The sequence below is a fragment of the Stenella coeruleoalba genome (assembly GCF_951394435.1).
Source record: "Stenella coeruleoalba genome assembly, chromosome: 1".
Taxonomy (NCBI): Eukaryota; Metazoa; Chordata; class Mammalia; order Artiodactyla; family Delphinidae; genus Stenella; species Stenella coeruleoalba.
Window position 1 is genome coordinate 104,500,950 of NC_137169.1, and position 23,805 is coordinate 104,524,754.

The 23,805-nt window shown below is 39.3% G+C and overlaps 1 protein-coding gene across 1 annotated transcript in view; it reads right to left on the reverse strand.

The window, feature by feature from the left end:
- TBX15 (T-box transcription factor 15) overlaps positions 1–23,805 on the reverse strand; it is a 102,463-nt gene that overhangs the window by 28,814 nt on the left and 49,844 nt on the right. Inside the window, exons 2-5 of the mRNA XM_079941426.1 lie at positions 12,977–13,190; positions 7,681–7,782; positions 5,954–6,125; positions 4,669–4,836 (exon numbers count right to left, since the gene is read on the reverse strand). Of these exons, the coding sequence (XP_079797552.1) occupies positions 4,669–4,836; positions 5,954–6,125; positions 7,681–7,782; positions 12,977–13,190 (656 nt within the window). The remainder of the gene's footprint in view (positions 1–4,668; positions 4,837–5,953; positions 6,126–7,680; positions 7,783–12,976; positions 13,191–23,805) is intronic.

A 23,805-nucleotide genomic window follows, 5' to 3' on the forward strand; every position in this document is an offset into this window, starting at 1 on the left:
GAATGAATGAGGATGCGGGAAACAGAAATCACCAGTCCCAAAGCCATCACAAGCCTTAGAGGATACAAATCAAACAACTCCCCCAATCCCATTTGCTTTCACTGTAGGCATTACAGACAAAAGTCTTGAATGTCTTTCCAGTCAGAACAAGGTCTATTGGTAACTTCCATTGTAGCTAAAGCTATGCCACAGCAGTCATGCTCAAACTTGGTCTGATGATAATGAGGCAACATGGAAAATACAGAGGTTGTGGAAGCATTTTTCTTCCCTGATTTTTTTTCCATAACCTTATACTGATGTGTATAGTCTGAGTTATTGAAGACTATGGGATATAAGGGGGTAATTACTGGCTTGCCACCATTCATTTCAATCATTTTCCCTCACTATTTTGCCTAGTAACATAGAGGCAGTTAATAAATGAGGTATACCTCACCATGCACAGTGCAGACAGAAATAGCACAACCTACAAAGAAAATGAAACCTGAATATTCTCAGTATAATTTTACAGGACCAAGGCTCAAAGAGACTTCCCTTATTAACACTCTTATTTTTTTTTTACCATATTGCTTGAAAAGCATTCCATCAGGATAAAAAAAAATTTTAAGCCAACATAAAAAAAAAATTCTGCACTAATTTGATTGGAAAGTTAGAGCAAAACTGGCTCAATAGTTCAGGATCTAATGAGTGGCTCAGAAATCCTATTGAATTTGCTTATACAACCCTGGCTGTGGTTTCAGACTTCCTATGTAGTTCATGTAGCCAATTCTCATCAAGAAATAAGACTGTATTACCTGAGGAGAACATGGCTGTGTCATTTTGAAATCTAGTTTCCTGTTTGGAAAAAAGAAAAACAAATCAAGGTTCAGCAGTCTTTTTCCCTTAGAAAAGACAAAGACTCTGCAATGGAAATTTCCTGCTAATTCCATGAGGACATATTGGCATCCCCTTCTTCCAAGGAAAAGCATTAAGTGTAGGATCACCTTTATTCCCACTTCTACCACCTCGTTCTCCATGATGAGAGTCTGGGCATGGTGTACTTTCCTCTCTGCGATAAGCCTGCCAAGTTGGCACTCCAAGAGCAAATAATAGTAATAATAACTTCAGTATGCTAGTGGCCCTGGGAGTCTATGCATCAATCAGCAAGGGTGAGAAGGAATGGGAAGGGGGGAAAGAAAAGTATAATCTATTTCATGAAAATAGAAACTCTTTCTTCACACTTCACTCCTACTTATATCCAAGGAAGCAGAACCATGGATACATAAGGAAACTGGTAGTAGAGGTATGCTGGCTAATTATTCAGTCATTTTCCAAGCATGTAGTCAGTACTATGCATAGACTATAAATATCTTAGAATTATGGAAATGGAAGGGTCCTTCCTCCTCATTAGTGGTTTGTGGGCTTCAAAATGTCATAGACCAATTCTACTCCCCTCCCCTTCCAACATGTGAAGGATCAACAATGGCATTACAATTTTTTATTCTACCAGATAAAGAGAATTAACAGCTCTCTATTATCTCCTGCCATCATTATTCCATAAAATAAATGAGATTTTAGTAACAAACTGAAGCCCAGAAAGAGAAAATAGCTTGCTCAGAGTGACACAGGTAGCTAGTGGAGAATTTAGGACCAAAACCCAGGTCTCCAAATGCCTAACCCATTGCTATCTGTGGAACAGGACACTGCCTTTCCTTAGGAAGGCTAGGCAACAGTTCATTTCAGTTCCGTTCCCTCCATTGTCCTTCCTGACTTGTGCTCCTCCGAACAAGTCCCTGAGAGCAATGAGGATCTATCGCTGACTCTTCTCTCTTTCCTTTCTCATAGAGTTCCTAACCCTTCCCTTTAAAAAAAAAATGAAGTAAACAACTTTGCTTTAAAATATTATTTGTTCTCAATCTAGAAGGTTGAAGGAAATAAAAACACAGTAATCACTGAATATAGCTCACAAAAGAGAACAGTTTATGTTACCCAGCCTCTTCATGACAAGTCTGAAAATTATTGTTGGGTAACAGATCTGACTTACAGGATGCAGACCTCAAGATTCCTGGGGGAGAGACCTGAGGTTAGTTTGCTTTATTAGAAGGCACTGTATCCTATTAAATCATATCTACGCAGCTAAAGGGAATGTTAAACAATCACACTTGATTTACCCAGGGACTGGAGGCTTGTTAAACAGGCAAAAGCTGTTATCTAGATTTTAAAATGGGCAGAATTGAGAATGACTCATCTATTTTGAATGTCAGCACATCATGAATTCACGAGAGATCAAGGTAGTTACCTATTGAATATAATACCTTCGAGAGCCCACGTAGCTCCTCCAATTCCCAAGAATCTACTTTCTTCTTAATGAGCACTTTATTCTTTAAAATTGCCTCTATTCCCCACTAGCCTTCATGCCTGTGCAGGTGTGGGTATTTAGCAATGTAGGCTGACTACTGACAATTTGATGCCAGGTTTGTGTCAGTGACTTAATGCAGGTTCCCTCGTCTAGTCCTTATAATTCTATGAGGCCAGGACATTTTCAGACCAGGAAACACAAGTTGAAAGGGGTTAAGAAACTTGCTCAAGGTCACACTATTCACCAGTGAAAAGGCCAGAAACCAAACTAGATATGCCTACTACCAAGTCCCATGATCTTAGTCATGGCATCCTACCCCCACCAAACCACCACTGCCCCACTCAAGTCCAAATATAGACAAAATATTTATATGAATAGAATGTACTCAGGTGCAGGAACACTGTGAAATAATGCAGAGGAAGTGAAAGGGATTTCAGGTACCCATGTTTGGTCTTCACAGTGAGCTGTAGGTTTTTAGTTTTAGCTTGGGTTATACTGACCCTTCTTGGCCTCTAGAACCGATCTCAGTGAGGCAGTAGAATGGTCATTTATCAGTGTTCTAGTTTGCTCTACCAACTACGTTCTAGAGTCATATTTATTGCCACATCTGTCTGTCTTCATGAGAAAGTAATGATAAAAATGGCGGCTGGGGTAGTTTTGGAAAAAATCCAAACAATTTTCCGAAGAACTTAGACTTTTATTCTCCCTTTCCTGTAACACAGTTAATCCCAGAGTTCCAGTTGCTCAAAAGCCATGTCTATATTGCTGCTCTGTCTAGCATCAGAGCTTAAGACATCTTGATTATTAAAGTTTTCTGTAAGGACTCTCCACGGTCTCTGCAATTTTACTATCTGAAGAGTTCGAGAGAGCTTAATAATTTTAAAATAGCGTCCATGGCAAACTAAAGCTCTTCTTCTACTTTAGATCAAATGCGGCATCTAAAAGGAAAGTCCAAAGTTGGGAACACTTTACAGCTGCTGAGAAAGCCCAGCAACCGTAGAGCACTTAACATTTATTGGACTAAAGGGTTGTTGTATATCAAATTCCGCTGAAGGTAAAAAGCATCTAAGGAATTTTATCAGGACGTGCCATGAAAGATAGAAAAATTCTTTCTACTGTATATGAACTAAAGATTGTATCACTCACCTTCATCTGCCTGTTACATACTAAGCCCTTGATAAATATTTACTGAATCAATGTTTTTCCTCATTGCTTTCTTTGTCAGAGCACAGTATCCATTATAAAAGGTATTAAGTACGATAGTATACGTCCATTTTGCTCCAAGCAGGCCCAAAATAAAAGTAAGCAGACTTTCAAACTAAATAAACAAGCAAAAACTCTGTTTTAGAAAAGAATTCACTGCAGGATCCTACGAATTAGACAATTTACCAAAATCTGAAATACAATCTAACTTACGAAAATGAGATTCACATACAACTTTCAGAGAACTGCATAAAGTGAGATCACTTGTGAATCCAACCAGTCACCCTCCTCAGAAAAAGAACATTGTTTAGAAATGCCCACAGTAATTCCAGACTTGGCCTCTCTCTTCCCCTCACCCACTCACTGTCTAAGTAGTGTCTCAATGTCAGAAAAAGCATCAGTTCTTCCACAAAAACTTCCCTCATTCCCCAAACCAAAACAACAAAACAAACAAAAAACTGTCCATATCTCTGTTGTTAAGTTATTCCACTGTATTATCATTATGTATTTATGTGTCTTTCACTCCACTAAAACTCTTCTTTTCTTAGGGAGAAATGCCTTAATCTGCTAAGCTTAGAATATCGTAAATTCTCAATAAACATTAATGGAATGAATGAATATATTACTAACATAAAAACATACACATCTTAGGGTGTGGCTGGTGAGCACATGGAGGCCAATTTAGTCTGAAAGTGTAAATGGAAGCAGTGGGTCTGACATAGAGTTTGAGAGGCTTGATGACTTTGATGTAGCCTGATGGACGGCTCCACGGAGAGGATAAGAGGGAAGGAATGAATCAAACCTCAGGAATTTCAAGTGATGAGGAACATTTGCCAGGATGTAGTAGAGATCATGAAACATGGGTACAAGTACAGAGAGACATGAAAATGACTTAGGAGGTTTGGTCCTCCTGGTCAAAGATCTTGCCTCTGATCTAAATCTAGACTCTGACAGCTGCTACTAGGCATTACCCCCTTGTCATCACCAGTGCCGCGTGTGCGCCGCCAGCCTGGTGTCTCTCATTCCAGCATTTCAGTGCCATGCAGAAGGACTAAGCACTTCTTACAAAAGGATGAGTAAACTCCTTTAAAAGCGGCTGCAGCAGGAGACTCTCCAAGGCAGCCTCTTACCTGCTGGTTCTGATAGGCTGTGACTGTGGTAAACACGGTCTCAGGAAAGTTGAATGTTTTCACTCCATCCCCAACAGGAACGGCTTTGGTGGGTGAAAGGTCGCTGCTGAAATCCTTGCGAATCACGTGAACCCGAGGCTGGTATTTGTGCATAGAGTGAAGAATGATCTGAAATGAGAAGGGGAAACATTACTCCAGCGTTGTCTCTAAGGTCCCTACATCTTTTCCAGCTCTCATGCAAACAAAATTACAGGATAAAAGCGTTACAGGAAGAGCACAGTTTAGAGGTGGGATGTATGGGAAACTGGAAATCAGTGTACTTTCCCATGGCTGGAAGGACTAAGTGATCGGATAGCATCACATCACATGAAACCATGTAGCAAATATCCCAATCATAGGTGGCGAGTGCAATATGTTTGCTTTAATTGGATAAATACTGAATGAATTGGTTCCAGTACCAGCAGACATCACTCCACTAAAAGGTCTCAGAACCTCTGCCATGTGACAGTTGTTCCCTCCTGCTTCAAATTTTCAGCACGAGTTCATCTGTCTTTAAATTCTACAAGCTATTATTTGCACTTTGTTATTGATTTTACGGACATTCTCTCATGTCATGTCAGAGTTAAGGGTATATGCGTCTTCTCTCTTCCTTGGAAAATTATCATTTCCCTAAAGATAGGAGCCATGGTTTTAGCTTCTTTCATCTCCCCATATCATCCAGTATGGATCCCGGCATTCAGGGAAAATTCAGTATGTGTTTTACTGCCAAAAATAAATTAATAACATCAGTTGCACCAATTATACCTGGCAAGCCTTACAACCTATTCTTCTCTTATAAATTCATAAATTTCTTGACCAATCAGCCAGAACTGTCCCCCAACAGTTTCCCTGAGTTTACTGCCCTGTGAGTTATTCTATTAAATACTGTGATTTATTCACCATTTTAAAATGTGTCCTCTGTTTCTGTCGCTGAATTCTCCTGACTTGACCGTGAGTTCCTGGAGCACAAGAGCTCTGTCTGATAAACACAACCTGACTTACAGCAGATGTTTGCTAAATGTTAGATTTGTAATAAACGTAATTTCACAAAAGGAAAAAAAAACTTTTATGCTTACTTACTTAAAATGACTCAAAGATTCATTTGAGATTCTCAAAATCTCAAATGAATTTAAGAATCTCAAAAATATTCTTATTTTACATGTTTGAAAAAAGCCTGGGGCTAGTCATTTCTAGAGCAAAAGAGGGGGAAGAGGGAGGAAGAGGAAGATGGGATTATTTGACTCACATGTCCTTGATCATCCAATTCATTGTTGGTCAGCTTGAGTTTGTCGAAACTGACCACCTGTCTCATCCAAGTATCTCCAGAAGCTAGAGAATCAGGGTGTATATAAACTCTTGGGGGCACAGGGGAATCAGCATTGCCAGCCACCATCCACTTGGAGCTGTGATACACATATCTGAGACAGAGAGGGAGAGAGGAGAACTCAGACACAGATGCAGAGAGGGAATAGAGGCCCAGGAAACAATTAGGGACAGGAGGGAGGAGACACAAAGAGATGAGAAGAATGGAGTAGGATGGATTAAACAGAGAATACAGAGGAGAAAGGGAGAAGGGTGGATAACCAGGGAATATGAAATAGAGATGGAAATGGAAAACAAGATGGGTGGGGGAGGGCAGGAAAGTGTTGTAGTTAATGATCAAAGCTGCAGCTCTCACAAGGAAAACATTCTCACAGTCCTTTTTCTTTCTTCTTCCTCTCCTTGCCTTGCACCCCTGTGTGCACACAGGCATCCTGAACCCACGTGTTTAGCTATGGAAAAGGTATTTTACTGCAACCTTTCACCTTTCAAATGCAAACCATATAATCCATTGGCCACTTGTTCAGGATTTGGTTCCTTATTAAAAACATCTTCCATATTGTCCTATAAAACACAGCCATGTGCAGACACCCTCCAAGGCTCTCACTTGTTAACCATTTCCTAGCTAAGAGTCTGAATTTAGAAGCATTTCAATGAAAACCTAGTTTTGAACATCATCATCTTCCACATTATTTTCCCACAAAGTCACTGGAAATGAGACTAGGTTAATCAAAGCCTTCCCACTAAGTGGGAAGACTTAGCAGTGTTTCTGGGAATGGCTGCACTAAGGCAGAGACCTCCATTTTCATTGAAATGGAGGATGTTTTTAAAGAAAAGAGCATCTCCCCTCCTAAGTCCTACATCAAGACCACTTCTTTCTTAGCCAGCTCGCCCTCTAAAATACAAGTAATGGTCTTCTCTATTCACCTCTCACCTCCAAATTCATGGGCTCAGGGTCAAGTTCTGAAATATCTCAAAAATGAGCCATGACTCACTGATTTGACTGAGAGCTCAGGAGATCAATTAAGCCACAACTTGTTTCAGACAAGAACTATGTGTAAGGCACATGGAGACTATGTTGGCTTTTAATGGCTCTGAAGGAAAGTTATTTAACAAACTTGTTCACAACCCATTTTAATGAACAAAAATTCCCCTTAACTAGATGTTCTTCTTGAGGTCTTACTCAATTCTCCCATTCTTCCCCTCCATCATCCACAGGATAATCCCTCAGATATATGATTGAAGGTACTGCACTAATCCACTTCTCCCATTTTCCAAAATAAATCATCTCAACTCACTTAGTATTTCATAAACCAAATCATTCAATATGTTAATCACTTTCAGTGTTAACTGAGTTCGTTTTAGACTTAAGATCCATTTGACTTTTGCTGCTCTGGCAGACCTTATACAATCCCACTCTTTAGAGAGATGTAAGGAGGATTCCAAACCAAACCATTACTGGTCTAACTTCCTACCTCTAGTGACTACTTCCTGTCTGGTGTTCTGCCACAGGCCATTGGTATGTCCTCCATCCTTGTTCCTTATCCAGTACATTGTACAGTGCACTGTTAAAATGCTTCATCTAATGAGTTTATAGAACCATCCTGGGATACTGGTGATGCCCACAGTTCCACATCTCAGAGTCATCCTTACCTGTATCTTTTATTGTCCACAGGTACAATGTCCATTGCTATGTAGTACTGCTGGTGTGGATCCAGGCCAGTGATCTTCACTCTCATGGCAGGAAACATCCTCCTGTGGATGGGAATAATGTAGGAAGCTCAGCAGTCAGAGGGGGAGAAGTAGCAAGAGTAAAAGCTTGATGAGTCTCTTAATTTGAACGCTAAGCACACAAAGTCCCATATCCTCTAATTCTCAAAGTTGGCTGTTTTTTTTCACTTTGGAAATTATCACTGTCAAATATGCTGAGGATTTACATTGCTGAAATATCACCTCTTCTTAACTTAAATTGAACTGTTTCATCATTCATACACTCAAAGACCTCATACCGTAACTTGTTTTATAGTATTAGTTAATCTTTAATGTGAGATAGATGGATAGACAAGAGAGAGATACATTGATAGATAGAATGTGTGTATATACATTTCCTATTAGACTATAACATTCTTAAATATACTTATACTCTTATACTTAATATACTTGAATAACTTATATTCTTCTTATTCCCCAAGTAGCTTGTCACAATTGATTGTAGTAATCATGAAATATTTTCTGATTGAGTCTATTTGAAAATGACCACTCTAAAAATAATATCTCAAGAAAAGAAGAAAAAAAGGAATGTGCTACCAGTTCCCAAATGAAGGACCACCAAAGTCTTTTTATTTTTATGCATAAAACTGTAGAAAAATTTCTGCAAGTTCTCAGGCTGTCAACGTGTCTGTCAGAGGAAGGACGCCGCAGAATAGGGAGCAAATACCAAATGAATTCTAGTGGCCTCTGGGCAATACCTTGTTTCTACCACAATGGCTTGTTAAACTTGCCAAAGCAAGCGAGGTCAGGATATGACACTTTACAACTACTCTCATAATTGAAGAGGAGAAGAGGGAGCAGCCCCACAGAGGTATTGAGTTTCAAGGAGACTAAAACAAAATTCACCATTCTTCTTTAACCGTAAGAAAGAAGAAAAACATCAAACTCTTTTGCATGTCGTGAATTTAGGAACCAGACATAAGAAGTGCTTGGTTCAAAAATTTGGATTGCCCTGAATGTGCTCTAGAGTACTTGTACACAAAATGCTGCATTAAGCTTAACCATCTGGGGCCAGTTAGTTGAGCTGGGCAGAGCACGGTGCTAATGAGGTCAAGGTCACAGGCTTGATTCACATATGGCCTAATTGGCTTTGCTCCATTTCACGGCCACAGACCATACCCTGACCCCAGACAGCCATCTTGCAAGTGTGCACTTGTTGTTTACATGACAGGCTTTCTGTGCTAGTCACACACTCTACTACTCAACAGAAACAACTCAAAAAGCAAATATCCTCTGGCAATAGGTTGGTGACATCATAATCATATTTGGGGGGAAAGCACAGAGGGACCACAGACCTTCAACAGGGATGATGGCTAATTCTTAAATATTTGCAAAGAGTAATATATTACCAATTCTTTCCCACTTTATAACTTTTCAGAAGCTTCTATTGGTATATCATTTTAGATTTTCTTTCTCTACCCTCACAAGCTTAATTAGAAAGCCTTATATTTTATTTTATTTTAAATGTATTTATTTTTGGCTGCGTTGGGTCTTTGTTGCTGGGCACGGGCTTTCTCTAGTTGGTGCGAGTGGGGGCTACGCCTCATTTGCGGTGCGCAAGCTTCTCGTGGCAGTGTCTTCTCTTGCTGCAGTTGCAGAGCATGGGCTCTAGGGCATGCAGGCTTCAGTAGTTGCAGCACATGGGCTCAGTAGCTGTGGCTCGCCGGCTCCAGAGCACAGGCTCAGTAGTCGTGGCGCACGGGCTTAGTTGCTCTGCCGCATGTGGGATCTTCCTGGACCAGGGATTGAACCTGTGTCCCCTGCATTGGCAGGCGGATTCTTAACCACTGTGCCACCAGGGAAGTCCCAAAAGCCTTATATTTTAGTCTTATGGTTGGCTAATGAAATTTGATGGTGGGTTGCTTATAATGACTAAATCTAACATTCACTATAGGTGAGGCACTTTGACTCACATGAACTCTTTCCAAAAACTTAGGAACCTTGGTCTATACATGTATATATAGATCATTAATTCCCGACTTAATAACAATGATTTATGATTGCCCTGTATATATAAATATTTGGAGAGCATCTTGCCCGGGATGGAAAGTCCTCTCCCTTGTTATCTGAGATACGAAAATGTGGTTCCTCTCAGCCATGTAAAGAGGCTGCATTACATTGAAAGAGATAAATTTATTTTCTTGATGACTTTAAAAAAAGGGGTTAAGATGTTTTTAAAGTCAATACCTGTTTTGTCTGAAACACTTGTATGACCTTGAGTAGAGAAGCTACCTGTCTCTTTTCAGAACTCAGGTTCTAAAATGAATGAGCTGTGTGGCTCTGGATAAGCCATTTAACCTCACCATCTATAAAACAGAGGAAAGGAACTAAATAATCCTTAAGGTGACCTTTTGCTTTAACATTCTCTGACAATTCTTAAAATCTGACCAAAGTTGCTCTTTCTTTTTGTCAGTATTTTAGCACAGAATATCAGGTAATGTCATAACATCCTAGAGAAAAATTAATCTTTCATATTCATAAAATGAGATGTGTTTGGTTTTAATTTTATGCCTAAATTTAGGCCAATTCTTTTGACTTCCAAACCCGTTTATCCCTACAAACACCTCTGTCCATGGTGCTGATCATGCAGGTTTTGTTGGTGCATTCAAAGATTGAGGGCTCTGTAGACTACAGTAGTTCTGAATCAACGGGATTATACTTTGGGATGTGAGAAGAAGTAGGTGGTGACTAAGATCTTCTGAGAGGGAAAAAGAACAGAGAGTCATACATAACTAACAGTAACTAAGAAAATGGAAATTGGGGCTTCCCTGGTGGCGCAGTGGTTGAGAGTCAGCCTGCCGATGCAGGGGACACGGGTTCATGTCCCGGTCCGGGAAGATCCCACATGCCACGGAGTGGCTGGGTCCATGAGCCATGGCCGCTGAGCCTGCACGTCCGGAGCCTGTGCTCCACAATGGGAGAGGCCACAACAGTGAAAGGCCCGCATACCACAAAAAAACAAAAAAAAAGAAAGAAAGAAAATGGAAATTGGAGTTAAAACTGAAAAAGACACTACATAGGAAGAAAAATGAAGTGAAAAGGAAAGAATCAACTTGGAGGATGGGGAGGGAATGAAAAAAATTCACAGAAGAGGAAGACTTCTTTGCATGTTTCTGAGTGGTTCTGGAATTACTTGAGCAGAGTTACTGGTAGCAACAGCAACAGCTGAGGCACTCCAATATGGAAGCAATGAATGTAGTTTCTAAACCTAAATAAAGGGATATGATTAAAGAACAAACTGTATGTCTGTGCTGGGAATCTCTGGATATATTCAGGTATCAACATGAATTTGTGAAGGCAGAGATATGGAAAAGTAAACATTGCAGAAAATCATGAAATGAGGTCACAGGAGAATTGTCAAGGAGGTGCTCAGGTAAACTGAATTCACTGAAGTGCAGGGAACAAGGGAATGATATCAGGAACAAAAGTGACTAAAATACACAGACATAATAGTAGTAAGTAAAGACCCAAAATAAAAACTGGAAAATCTTACAGACAAAAAAAGTAATATTTCCCCTCTCACCAAACCAATGCCCTTGCCAAAAACTAAGAAAAAGAGTAAACACTTTTTCCTTGAATTGCTGTTTCTTTCCAAGTCATATCTCAAAATGTAGACTCAAGATGTAGACTGAAACACAAGCAACAAAAAAGAGATGGTTTTTGAAAGTGATTCTGGATGAACAACAAGGTCCTACTGTATAGCACAGGGAACTATACTCACTATCCTGTGATAAACCATAATGAAAAAGAATATAAAAAATAATGTGTATATGTGTGTGTGTGTGTGTATAACTGAATTACTTTGCTGTACAGCAGAAATTAACACAACATTGTAAATCAACTATACTTCAATTTTAAAAACAAGAAATTCCGAAAAGTAATTTTGAAAGTAATTCTCCTTCAAAATTGCTCCTCCTAGGAAGGTTTTTAATGGTTTTATTCTCTACTAAAACTTAAAGAAGGAAGAGGGTTTACTGAGGAGGATGAAAATGAATAAGACTTCAGGTTCATTTTAAGCTCACCTTTTTGTGATATATTATTGTATTGAGAGGTTTCTCTATATGCATCCAAGTGAACTAGACCCAACCAAACTATGCTTTTACTTTAAACGTCTATGTGCATGAAGACAGCTTATGATCAATGAGGTGAGACTTTTTGGTCTCTGTGATGTGAGACAGTGGATTGACTTTGTAAATATGGAAGCACTATAATTATTTTAATTTCAGTGAACTATTCCTATATACTAATAAACTCAGTCCAAATTTATTTTGATTTAAATCATTTTCATTTTAAATCCAAGGGGCAAAAGCTATAACCATTTCTTAACAGTGCAGACTTACAAACAGTTGAGACAATTGTTTTGGAGCCAAACAGATTTGTGTAGAATTCTGGAGCTGCCCTTTACTACCTGTGTGGCCTTAGTCAAGTTAATTAACCTCTTCCAGCTTTTGCATCCTCATCCATATACGGAATTATCACATCCTACCTCACAGGATTCCTGTGAAGTTTAAATAATGAAATACATGTTGAATATCCAGCACAAAACAGATACCTAACCATGAAAAATTTAAAGATACCAATAAAGGAGTAGCTTAATTAACAGTGTTTATTTCAAGAGACGCTGTGTTTTTAAAACTTTTATCATCCTACATACATCATTTTGCAAGAGTTTCCACCAGGTCCCATTAAAGTAATCACATTTCAAGCCAACTATAAAACACAATGGATCAATCCGCAGGGCTCCAAAAATGCACCAAGCCCAAATTTTACCAAAAACAAAATTCTTACAAAAATACCTGGCTGATTTAAATGCCTTAGAAGATGCAAGCTTTTTCTCTTGAAAACATTGGTTGGTGAAGTAACACTTGCTTTGGAAATCTATTGTTTGACTGTTATGCACCATGGATCTCCAGTATTAGCTGGAATACATTTGCAGGCAGAAAATGTTTGTGAGGGAAGAGGCGATTTAGGTTTGAGTGGTCCTTGGAGGAAAATAGCAAAATCACAGTAAACACAAGAAAAGCACTTTATCAAGACATCCAGATGCTGAAAAGTGAGTGTGAGTTGCTTTGGCTGCACCAACGCTACTACCACAAATAAGTGAAAAGAAAACTGTAACAGCTCCTACATTTGTTTTCCTGTTCTTCGAACGTGGCTCTGCAAAGGAACTTGTCCTTACCTGCCTGCTTTGGTGATGATCATCTCGGTTCCAATGTCATGGAACCTCTTCCAGAGGTCAGCACACTGCAGCTCCACCTGAATCTCCTCCATGGAAGACATGGCAGCAGGCACAGGGCCTGCAGCACCAGGGCCCAGGTCAGCGTGAGTGTCAAAGGAGCAGGAAGACCGCTCAGTGATCACCTCAGAGTCTGAACCAGTGCTCTGCTCGGAATCTGCAAAATAAACAGTCAAGACTTAGGTGAGAAACTGCTGAGCTCCCACCACACCCCTGGCCCTAAAAGATGGAGGCAGGGTAGGGAGCACGATGGGGTGGGGAGAGGGGTGAACAAAAGGAGACTTAAAGCTGGGAAGCTCCAGAGCACAGCACTCAGCGTATTTTATTATTTTTTCTTTATGGTTTGTTTTTGTGATTTATGACCTTCTTTCAGGTTTCGTGTTTCCAACATGACATCTGGCATTTTAGTAAGTTTTAGCAACAGCTGAAGAAAATTGGTCCACAGTAGGCAACATAAAGAGTACTAATGTCACCATGTTGAAGGGAATGAAGCCAAACTGGAGCAACAAAATAGACAAATGCCAAATTTTAAAAATAATCATCATCACAGACTATAGCTGCAAATCTAGATTAGACCATTTAACTTGGGGTAAAAGATTCAATGCTAACAACAATGTGTTCTTTAATTCCATACCACTCAGCATCACTGTCCTTCAGTCAGTTATTTTTAAACACAGTGAGTTTTCCTCCATTTATATATCCTGGTCATCAAAAGTAATGAAAAGTTATTTGGGATCTTCAGATACACTTTGTTGTATACTTGAGTAAATGGCTTTTCCTAAGTCTAATCAGGCCATTTTGGATGAAAAAAAAAAAGTCTGTTGTGAGGCAAGGATGTAAGCATATGGAAAAAGTTACCCAAGAAGGTGGTTGAAACAAAGGGAATAAATGAGTTTAGGAGACACCTTGATTGGTTTCTGAAGTATGGGCAGAGGGGAGGGTTGATCCAAACAGGAAGGTAGGATTGAGAGCAACCAAATAAAAAGCTGGCATGCTGGGCCAGATGGTCCTTTCCTCTTTCGTCTTCTGTTCTCATGAAGAGGGGGCTGGTGGGGGGGGGAGGCAGGGGGGATGTAGACCGATGGAGAAACCTAGAGTCAGATCTACTAGAGAATTTTCTGTAATTTTTTCAGATTTTTTACTTTTAGAGTCCCTATGCCAAGAACTTTATCTCCTAATATTTTCCAAACTTGGATTAGCTAGTACAGTTTCCTTATGTCACACGATACTGCAAGCCAAGCCTAAGAACCTATTTCTCTAACTCACCCTTAACATCTAGGATTCCGATTGCTTCCCCCATAATTAAATACATACATAAAGAAAGGTTGAAAACAATGATGTCTTACTCTGACAACTGGCTTTTCAATGCTGTCAAAGGTCAGGACCTCTTGGGTACCAGTCCTTGACACTAGCAGGATGGAAGGAGGCTGGGACAGAAAGCCATATCATCTTGCTGCCATCCTCACTAACTGGAGCAGGTTTCTAGGCCTGTGAACAACCCCTCTCATGACACCTTTAATTTTCTTTTCTTCTAGCCCTAGTGTGCTCCTCTCTCAAACCCGGGCAGCATCACTGCTGAAGACATTCAGTACACTGCAGAAGTGAACCAAGCTCCTAGATAACACGGAAGTCTCTGCCCCAAATCTTTAGTTTATCCACGATCACTGGTCCAGCTACCATCTTCATCAAAAACATGAAAAAGTTATATGACTAGATACTACATATCTAAGCATATCATTTTATATCTTGGACTAAACTGGAGCTAATATTTGTCTCCTTCAAGTACAGAAAAGTGGAGCTGCTTTTCTAAGGTGAGAGCTGTTGAGTGACAATCAGGTTCTATCCCAGCCTGATGCTATCTGCTTTTCGGTAGCGGAGCCATGATATCCTCACACATTCTCCAAACACAGTAATCTGATCCCTTGAGACATGGATTCCCAAATCCCATTTTGTTTCTGCGATATGCCAAGAGCTCCTCACTTATCACTAAAATTGTGAATTTTTCAAGAACTTCTTGAAGCAAGATTTTTAAAAAATAGTCTTGTCCTACCTTTGGAAGCAAAGCGTTATGAAATCTCCTTACCATAAAGTGCTACGGTTATGAAACAGTTGTAAATAGGCAGGGCCCAGCAAAAATTCTGGACATATAATTTCTCCAATGTGTGTTTAGGAAGGGGGAAAGGAAAGATATCACTGCACGAAGTGATAATATTTTTAAGGTAGACAACTTGAGGTTAGGATTAGAATGGGAACTGTGGCTGGAGATTTAGGAAGTAAGAGACTGCTCTTAACTCTCTATGTCATCTGGAATAAAACAGGGCTTCCCTGGTGGTGCTGTGGTTGAGAGTCCGCCTGCTGATTTTGCCGGGTTTGTGCCCCGGTCTGGGAAGATCCCACATGCCGCGGAGCGGATGGGCCCGTGAGCCATGGCCGCTGAGCCTGCGCGTCCGGAGCCTGTGCTCCGCAGCGGGAGAGGCCACAACAGTGTGAGGCCTGCGTTCCGCAAACAAACAAACAAACAAACAGGTACTCAAAATGTAACATTAAATGGATTGATGAATAACCTTGGACAAGTCACTTAGCCACAATGGACCTATTTCTTCATAGTACAATTAAAAGGATTGAACTGAAATCTCTTCCACCTCCAATGGCTTAAAGAATGTAAGACTCCTTCCTAATGCAAGTTTCAGTGATAACCCAGGTGACCTCAATTAGAAGCATCAAAATTTTTTTTCTTCTACTTAAAAACTTTTATTTAGGAAAAAGTCCAAAATACATGTAAATAAGTCAAAAGAGAGAATCCTTTTCAAAGATCATTATACAAATTGCTTAATTGGGACTTTAGTTCTACGTAACTCAATGGCCAATCATGTGTAATATAGATTGTTAGCTGTTCATGTTTTTTTTTAGGTAAAACACCAAAACCATGATTTGTGAAAGAAGAAATTGATAAGTTGGAGTTTAAAAAACTGTAGAAGCATCAAATTTAAAACCGTCTGGGAAAGACAAGTTAAATGAGAAAAAAGACTGAGAGCTCAAAGTCACATTATCATAGGAGTTAAAGAATTGAGTTAGTATTCTGTTTATAGTTTCAATCAAACCCATCAATAAGCACCTATCAGCATGTGGCCCTATATGAGATACCATTCAGATAATTTGAAACAGAATCCAGACCTTGGGAAATTTCCCAGTTAGTGTTGATTAATTATGCATCTACTGAGTGCTTACTATGTGCCCGGCACTGTGCTGGATTCTGGGAAATATCAAAGCACACAATGGGGCTCCTCTTAAAGGTATTTACAGTACAAGTGGAAACTGGGAGCATTCACGAATAATCAGAAACCAAGACAAACACTACCATGCAGTTTTCCACACCCTGACATACTTTCCTGTATGTCTCACAGGAATTCAGAAAACAGAGGGATCTGAGAGGGCTGGAACATTCCTGGGGAACCCATGGTTACTAATAAAGAAACGGACAAGATGTGGAGGCATAGGCAGTATTTTCCCATGAAGAGGATTTTCAGAGACAGTGATTTGTTTCCCTGGAAATACTCTGTGCTCCTCTACTCTCACTCCCTCTCAAAATAGAGTCCAAGTGACTTTTATATACAGAATGCAGGCACCAGCCCTCATTCTCAGTCACATGAATGTATCATGTAATTTTCCATTCTTGATTGTTTCTTAACTTCCATAGGTTGGAAACAAAATTAGTATTATATTTTATATAGTTTGTTTTGAACCCCTAGAGTAATGAGGGTTACCTGTGATATAAACTACTCTACAATACCCTTCAAATAGTAATCTCAGAGTCCACGTCAACAGCCTAGGTAAAAATAAAGTTTAATTCTTTGTAAAATATATTTCTAAATCATAGTTATATAAAATATTTCGGCTAACCAGATCAATTATTTCAGCTATTAATCAGAATGTATAATCAAGTTACCTAAGTCATAAATGTAAGAAATGCATACAGAGCGGGTGGGTTATTTCAATCAGATCAGGTCATCCATTCAGAAATATAATCAGTCTTTTGAAGATCAGAAAACACCTCTGTGTTTTCAAGGTTTTTTCATTCTTGGCAATTTGTGACTTCCTGCCTTCAAAAAATAACCACTAGGAACTCATTTGAATGATCTGGAAAGATTTCTTGGCCATCAGACGTCTCTTGTGAGTAGTATTTTAACAAGGAACGTTTTAGTAAGTCAGAACATAAATGATAAAGTTATACATAACTAAGGAAGTTAAAGAAGAAAACTTTGGGAACCTGCGCTAAGCCAGTTACAAGTCACTGGAGAATATCATGTGACTGACTCATAGGGTCAAACTAACATATCTATTACCATCCAAAAAAAAAATCTCTAAGAAAGAGAATCTAACCATCCGTTCGTTGTGTCACTCATTTTCTATCTCTGACCTATTTCATATTGAGAAAATGGATACGGTTAACGCTAAGTTCCCAGAGAAAGTTGAGTTTAGCTTAGAGAGAATTTCAGTTCTCAACTCATACAAAATAGTAGCAATAATAAAATAGTTTCTTAATTTATATTTTACATATTATCTAATATATCCTTCCATTGGATGAGCTAGACATGGCCTATATTTTTATGTCCATTTTGTGGATGAGGAAACTGAGACTAAGAAAAATTGAAAACCACATGGCCCACAAAGTAGGTCTTCTGCCTCCTGAATCAACAATCAGGGCTCCCCAAGATCCTACTACATTCATCCCTGGCCAAAGCAGTCAGCAATTCTGTAAGACCCTTCAACTGTTTGGGCCATCCTTACAACTGAAATAGCTTAACATGTTTGATCTTGGCCAAGTCACATAACTATTCTGGTCCCTATTTTCCTTGATCTTTATAGCACGGCACACGCACATTTAATTAGGGCCGCTATAAAGTCTCTTTTAAGTTTAATGTTTAATGGATGGATTCGTAGTACAGCTTAAAGACCACCAAGTCTAACAGCAGGAACGCAACCACGATAAGCTGATTTGGTTGACATGTATAGAGAAAGCCTGAGTTATGTGTTCTCTGACTTCATTTCCACATTAGGGGACTTCCCTGGTGGTCCAGTGGGTAGGACTCCACGCTCCCAATGCAGGGGGCCTGGGTTCGATCCCTATTCAGGGAACTAGATCCCCCATGCATGCCTCAGCTAAGAGTCCGCATGCTACAACTAAAAGATCCCACATGCCGCCACTAAAGGATCCTGCCTGCTGCAACTAAGACCCGGCGCACCAAAATAAATAATTGTTTTTTAAATTAGACGTTATTAGAACATATTTCACAGTCTGCCAGGTGATTTTCATCTCCACTTAACTAATAATTTTAAGGAATCATTTTTTACTACAGGTAACAAGGCACATTTACTTTTAGGGCTCTGCTACCCACCAAGAGTGGGGTCTTGGAAAGTCACCTCATTTCACCAAGCCTCAGTTTCCTTATCTTTAGTATTTCCTTATTTTACTATTAGGGTCAAGGAAAAGATACCTTCCTTCTCAAAAATTACATTTATATCTGTATGATAAAGACAGAATCTAATGGTTCTGCTGATAACAATGTTAGTGACTTTGGACAGTGAGACGACTATAGGCTCACAACAACTATCCCAACCAAACAGTTAAGTGCTCACCTATTGAGCACTTACTGGCACTCTGCTAAGACCTTACATACATACCATCATTTAATAGAACAACTCTAAGAGTTATTATTATTATCTCCATTTCAAATATTATTTACAGCCAAATCCTAATTGCATCGGTTCTACCTCCTAAGGATTGCAGGCATATGAAATAATATTTAATTCCTTTTTTTAAGAAGATGTTGGTGTGATGGTGTGTTCTAACTTCACTGATTTGCATCAATGAAGCTATCCAACTTTCCCAGCACTACTTGCTGAAGAGACTGCCTTTTTCCCATTTTATATCCTTGCTTCCTTTGTTGAAGATTAATTGACTGTAGATGTGTGGGTTTATTTCTTGGCTCTCTATTCTGTCCCATTAATCCATATGTCTGTTTTTGTCCCAATACCACACTGTTTTGATTACTATCGCTTTGTAGCATTGTCTGAAGTCTGGGAGGGTTATGCCTCCTGCTTTGTTCTTTTTCTTCAGGATTGCTTTGCCAATTCTGGGTCTTTTATGGTTCCATATAAATTTTAGGATTATTTGTTCTAGTTATGTGAAAAATGTCATGGGTAATTTGATAGGGATTCCTTTAAATCTGTAGATTGTTTTGGGTAGTATGGCCATTTTAATAATATTAATTCTTCCAATCCAAAAGCATGGGATAGCTTTCCATTTCCTTGAATCATCTTTAATTTATTTTATTAATGTTTTATAGTTCTCAGCATAGCAGTCTTTCACCTCCTTGGTCAGGTTTATTCCTAAGTATTTTATTTTTTTGGTGCAATTTTAAAAGGTATTGGTTTTTACATTCCCTCTCTGATATTTCATTGTTAGTATAAAGAAATGCAACCAATTTCTGTATGTTAATCTTGTATCCTGCTACCATGCTGAATTCACTTATCAGTTCTAATAGCTTTTCTGTGGAGTCTTTAGGGTTTTCTATATATAGTATCATGTCATCCACATATAATGACATTTTACCTCTTCCCTTCCAATTTTTTTTTTTTAACATCTTTATTGGGGTATATTTGCTTTACAATGGTGTGTTAGTTTCTGCTTTATAACAAAGTGAATCAGTCATACATAAACATATGTTCCCATATGTCTTCCCTGTTGCGTCTCCCTCCCTCCCACCCTCCCCATCCCACCCCTCCAGGCTGTCACAAAGCACCGAGCCAATATCCCTGTGCCATGCGGCTGCTTCCCACTAGCTATCTACCTTACTGCGTTTGGCACAAAAATAAAACTCATAGTGGCTTAAAGACTTAAATATAAGACATGACACCATAAAATTCCTAGAAGAGAACATAGGTAAAACATTCTTTGACATAAATCATACCAATATTTTCTTAGGTCAGTCTCCCAAGGTAATAGGAAAAAAAGAAAAAGAAATCAAGATCTGGACACTATGCTCATTGATCCTGGGCCATTTCAGTGGACAGAAAATAGATAATTATTACTTTGAAAAATATCATGCATTGCTACTAAGATTTCTAACTCCAGTTCCAACCACAAGGTTCTTTCTTGCCTCCCCACATTCTCAATTTTTATTTTCCTTCTCTCACAGTAAGAGTTTGGATCCCCCAAAATATCAATATATTTACTATTGGCTCAGTCTCAAAATATACACAACATAGTTTGAGAATTGCTACACCTATACTACTACAAAGGAAAATCTACTAGATTAAGTTGAAGACTTATTCACATTTTCTTTAGTCTGAGGATATATAATCAAAATATTGTGTACAGACGTTATTTGGATTAGTTTCATTTTTCCCTATGTGGTTATATAATCCATTTGTTATGCTGTTTAATTTATTTGTTTCTATTTGTATTCAAGTTTAGTTTGTTCCAGTTAATTTTGATTTAATCTCATCATTTTAATATGTAAAATATTAAACTGTTTCCGAAGTCAAAGCTATACAAAGAGCTATTCTCAGAGAAATGCTGCTTTCTAACCTCTGATTTCCATAACCAATTTGCCTATTACATTAGTGTTTATCATTCCTATATTTCTTTTTGTAAAAATAAATGAATGTATATGTCTCCCTCCAAAAAAAAAAAAGAAGATGTTGGGGGTAGGAGTTTATTAATTAATTTATTTATCTTTGCTGTGTTGGGTCTTCGTTTCTGTGCCAGGGCTTTCTCCAGTTGCGGCGAGCGGGGGCCACTCTTCATCGCGGTGCGCGGGCCTCTCACTATCGCGGCCTCCCTTGTTGCGGAGCACAGGCTCCAGACGCGCAGGCTCAGCAGTTGTGGCTCACAGGCCCAGTTGCTCCGCGGCATGTGGGATCCTCCCAGACCAGGGCTCGAACCCATGTCCCCTGCATTAGCAGGCAGGTTCTCAAGCACTACGCCAGCAGGGAAGCCCTTTAATTCCATTTTTATTCCACCAAACATTTCTGCTTTGTATAGACCAGGTTGTGTATTCATGTAGGAAGACAGACAAAACAGGTTCTTGCTCTGAAGGAGCTCACAATCTGGTAGGAAGGATACAGCAACTGTTAAAGAAGATGGACTGTGATAGGTGCTCCGGCAGATGTATAGGAGCAAAGCGCTACCAGGAGCTTTGAAGAGCAAACAAGCCAATGGACAAGAGGATCGAGAAGACGTCATGAGGTGACATTTGAGAGTGGGCTTGAAATCTATATGCGCTTTATATGAGTTTAATATGAGCAAGCAAAGAAACTATGGGGACAGAATCTCAGGTACTGGGAATAGCATAAGTAAGAACTTGTCATTTTTAGAAAATTACAAGCACACAGATATGACCAGAGCTTAAAATACATAAGGGAAGAGGGGAGGGGAGATAAGAGATAAGTTGGAAAATCAGGTTCAACGCAATTATACAACAACTTATTTAACATTTCGTATGTGTCAATCACTTTTCTAGATTCTTGAGACATCATCAGGGAAAAAACAAAAATCCCTGGCCACGTGGAGTTTATATTCTAGGAGAAATGTGTGTGTCATAATATGGAGTTTAGACTTTATTTTCTTTATACCAAAGTTTTCTTTTAAATGTAGGTGATGATGGTTCGGTCTTCCCTTCTGGACTATGAATTCCATAAACTGAGTTTCATGCTTTGCCACATCTCCTGAACGAATGATACACGATAGCCTGCTTTCAATGTGGAAGATGGGTGGCAGAAGACTACTGCAGAGTCAGATAAGAGACGTTGAATTTTCTGAGATTAGATGCACAAGCCACTTCCATGAGACTGGACCTCAGCTGTCATATTTTACCCAAGGGAGAAGATAGCTTGAAACAATTAAAAGAGAAAGACCCAAACCAGATGATAATCAAACAATCGTTCTTGTTTTTGTTTCTGCCAATAACTGGGACATGACTACATTGAGTGGTGCCCCCTAACTGATACTAGCAGGGCAACCACTCCTTGGCCTACTTCTTAAGTCCCAAAGTCTCTAAAACCAAGACCCACCCACAGTCATCTCAGGGCTCCCATTCACACCACAGGAGACATCAGAAGCTATAACCCAGGTAGCACTCTCTGTACCGGGCTCAAGTAAATTCTTATTCCCAGAGGACCTCTGCAGTGGAAATTGGTTCTGGGACATCAGATTTTATCAGATAGCTTAGCAAAATCTGGTGATGAAACTTTTCATAGAGTAATTCTAAATACAGCAGAAGCAGAGCATTTGGCACTGACCTGAGTACGCACTGAGCCCACATTTGATACCCAGTCCAGAGCTTCAAGGGAATGAACTATAACCCAGGTTGGATTAAACTAAAATTATGATGATAGCAAACACTCAAATGAGCCTGTTAGATGACTTTAGTAATGGAATGAAGTCTCTGAGTCCTCCATGCCCTCCAAGTTCTATTTGGGAAAAACGGGGGTGGTAACCTGAAGCCTGCAATTCCCATGCCAATAATCCAATTAGGGAGACTGAGAGCACATATCCTTCAGCTGCCTAAAGCACTCTCCATCTGACAACCAGCACCTCTCTCACTGACATACAGACCACAGGCAAGGACCCAACGTCATCCCTGAGATCTAAGCCTTTTAAAGGGGCTTTGCAAAGAAGTGGCGGCAGTCATTTCTACATCTATTTCTTGTTGATCAAACCAAGGCTCAACGTCATTAAAGGTTCAGCCTCTAGTGCTCCAGCTTGCTTTGAAGGTGGAAGCAAACCAAAGAAGAGAAATAACAGGCACTACACTAAATAGTCTACATACATTTATATTTAAGCCTCATGCAATTTTCACAGAAAACCCTATGAAGTAGGCATTATTGCTGCCCCTTTATAAGGGAGAAAGCTGAGGTCTGGCAGATGAAAAAGCTTTTCTCACATTATATAACTAGGAGGTGTCAGAGTGGGATTTGACTTAGTCTGACACTAGAGGTGATGCTCTTTCCACCATCAACTGTTGCCCAGGTTTTAGAACTAGACCTGCACAGTTCTGTGCTTCCCACTCTGAACTTGGAAATGCAGAACTCACGTTCAGGCTGCTCAGTCAGAAGATAGCTCTATGGAAACTAAAACATTATCAGTTATTTGGGGAAAACAGAAAATTCAAAGCCAGGTCAGATGGGAATTTACCTTTCGCAGTAGCAGAGCAGTTATGTTCAGGAATATTTTAGGTCTCTTCACTAACTTAACATTATTTAACAAGTAAGAACAAATGTAAAAGGCCCTCTTTTGTTGTATTTCACTTCCTGTTCCCAGCACCCCCCATGTAAAAGATACAAATGTGACAGAGAGATCACTGAAGATCACTGTCAGCGTCAAATCACTCTTTTGCTTTAGCCTAGAGCATAAGAAAAATAATGCTTGAAAGTACTTGGAAGATGTCTGGACTTTGAGAAGTGTGTAATGACAGCATTGAGAGACAACAAAAGGCAGCTGAAGTAGTTCCTACTTGTACATAATTTGGTTTACACAGGCTTAAGTCAGAGTTCAGGGCACAGAAGTGTTTGATAGTATTAAATATATATCTGTACTTGAGGAGAAATCAACTGATAATTATATATATGAAAGCACTTTATAAACAGTAAAGTGCCAAATTAGCAGATAAAATTATATGCCAATGATCAAGGTAGTCGGGAAGGCCAAGAAAAAATAAGGACAAATATGGGTCCTGGATTTTCTAGAACAATCCTAATTTCAAATATTT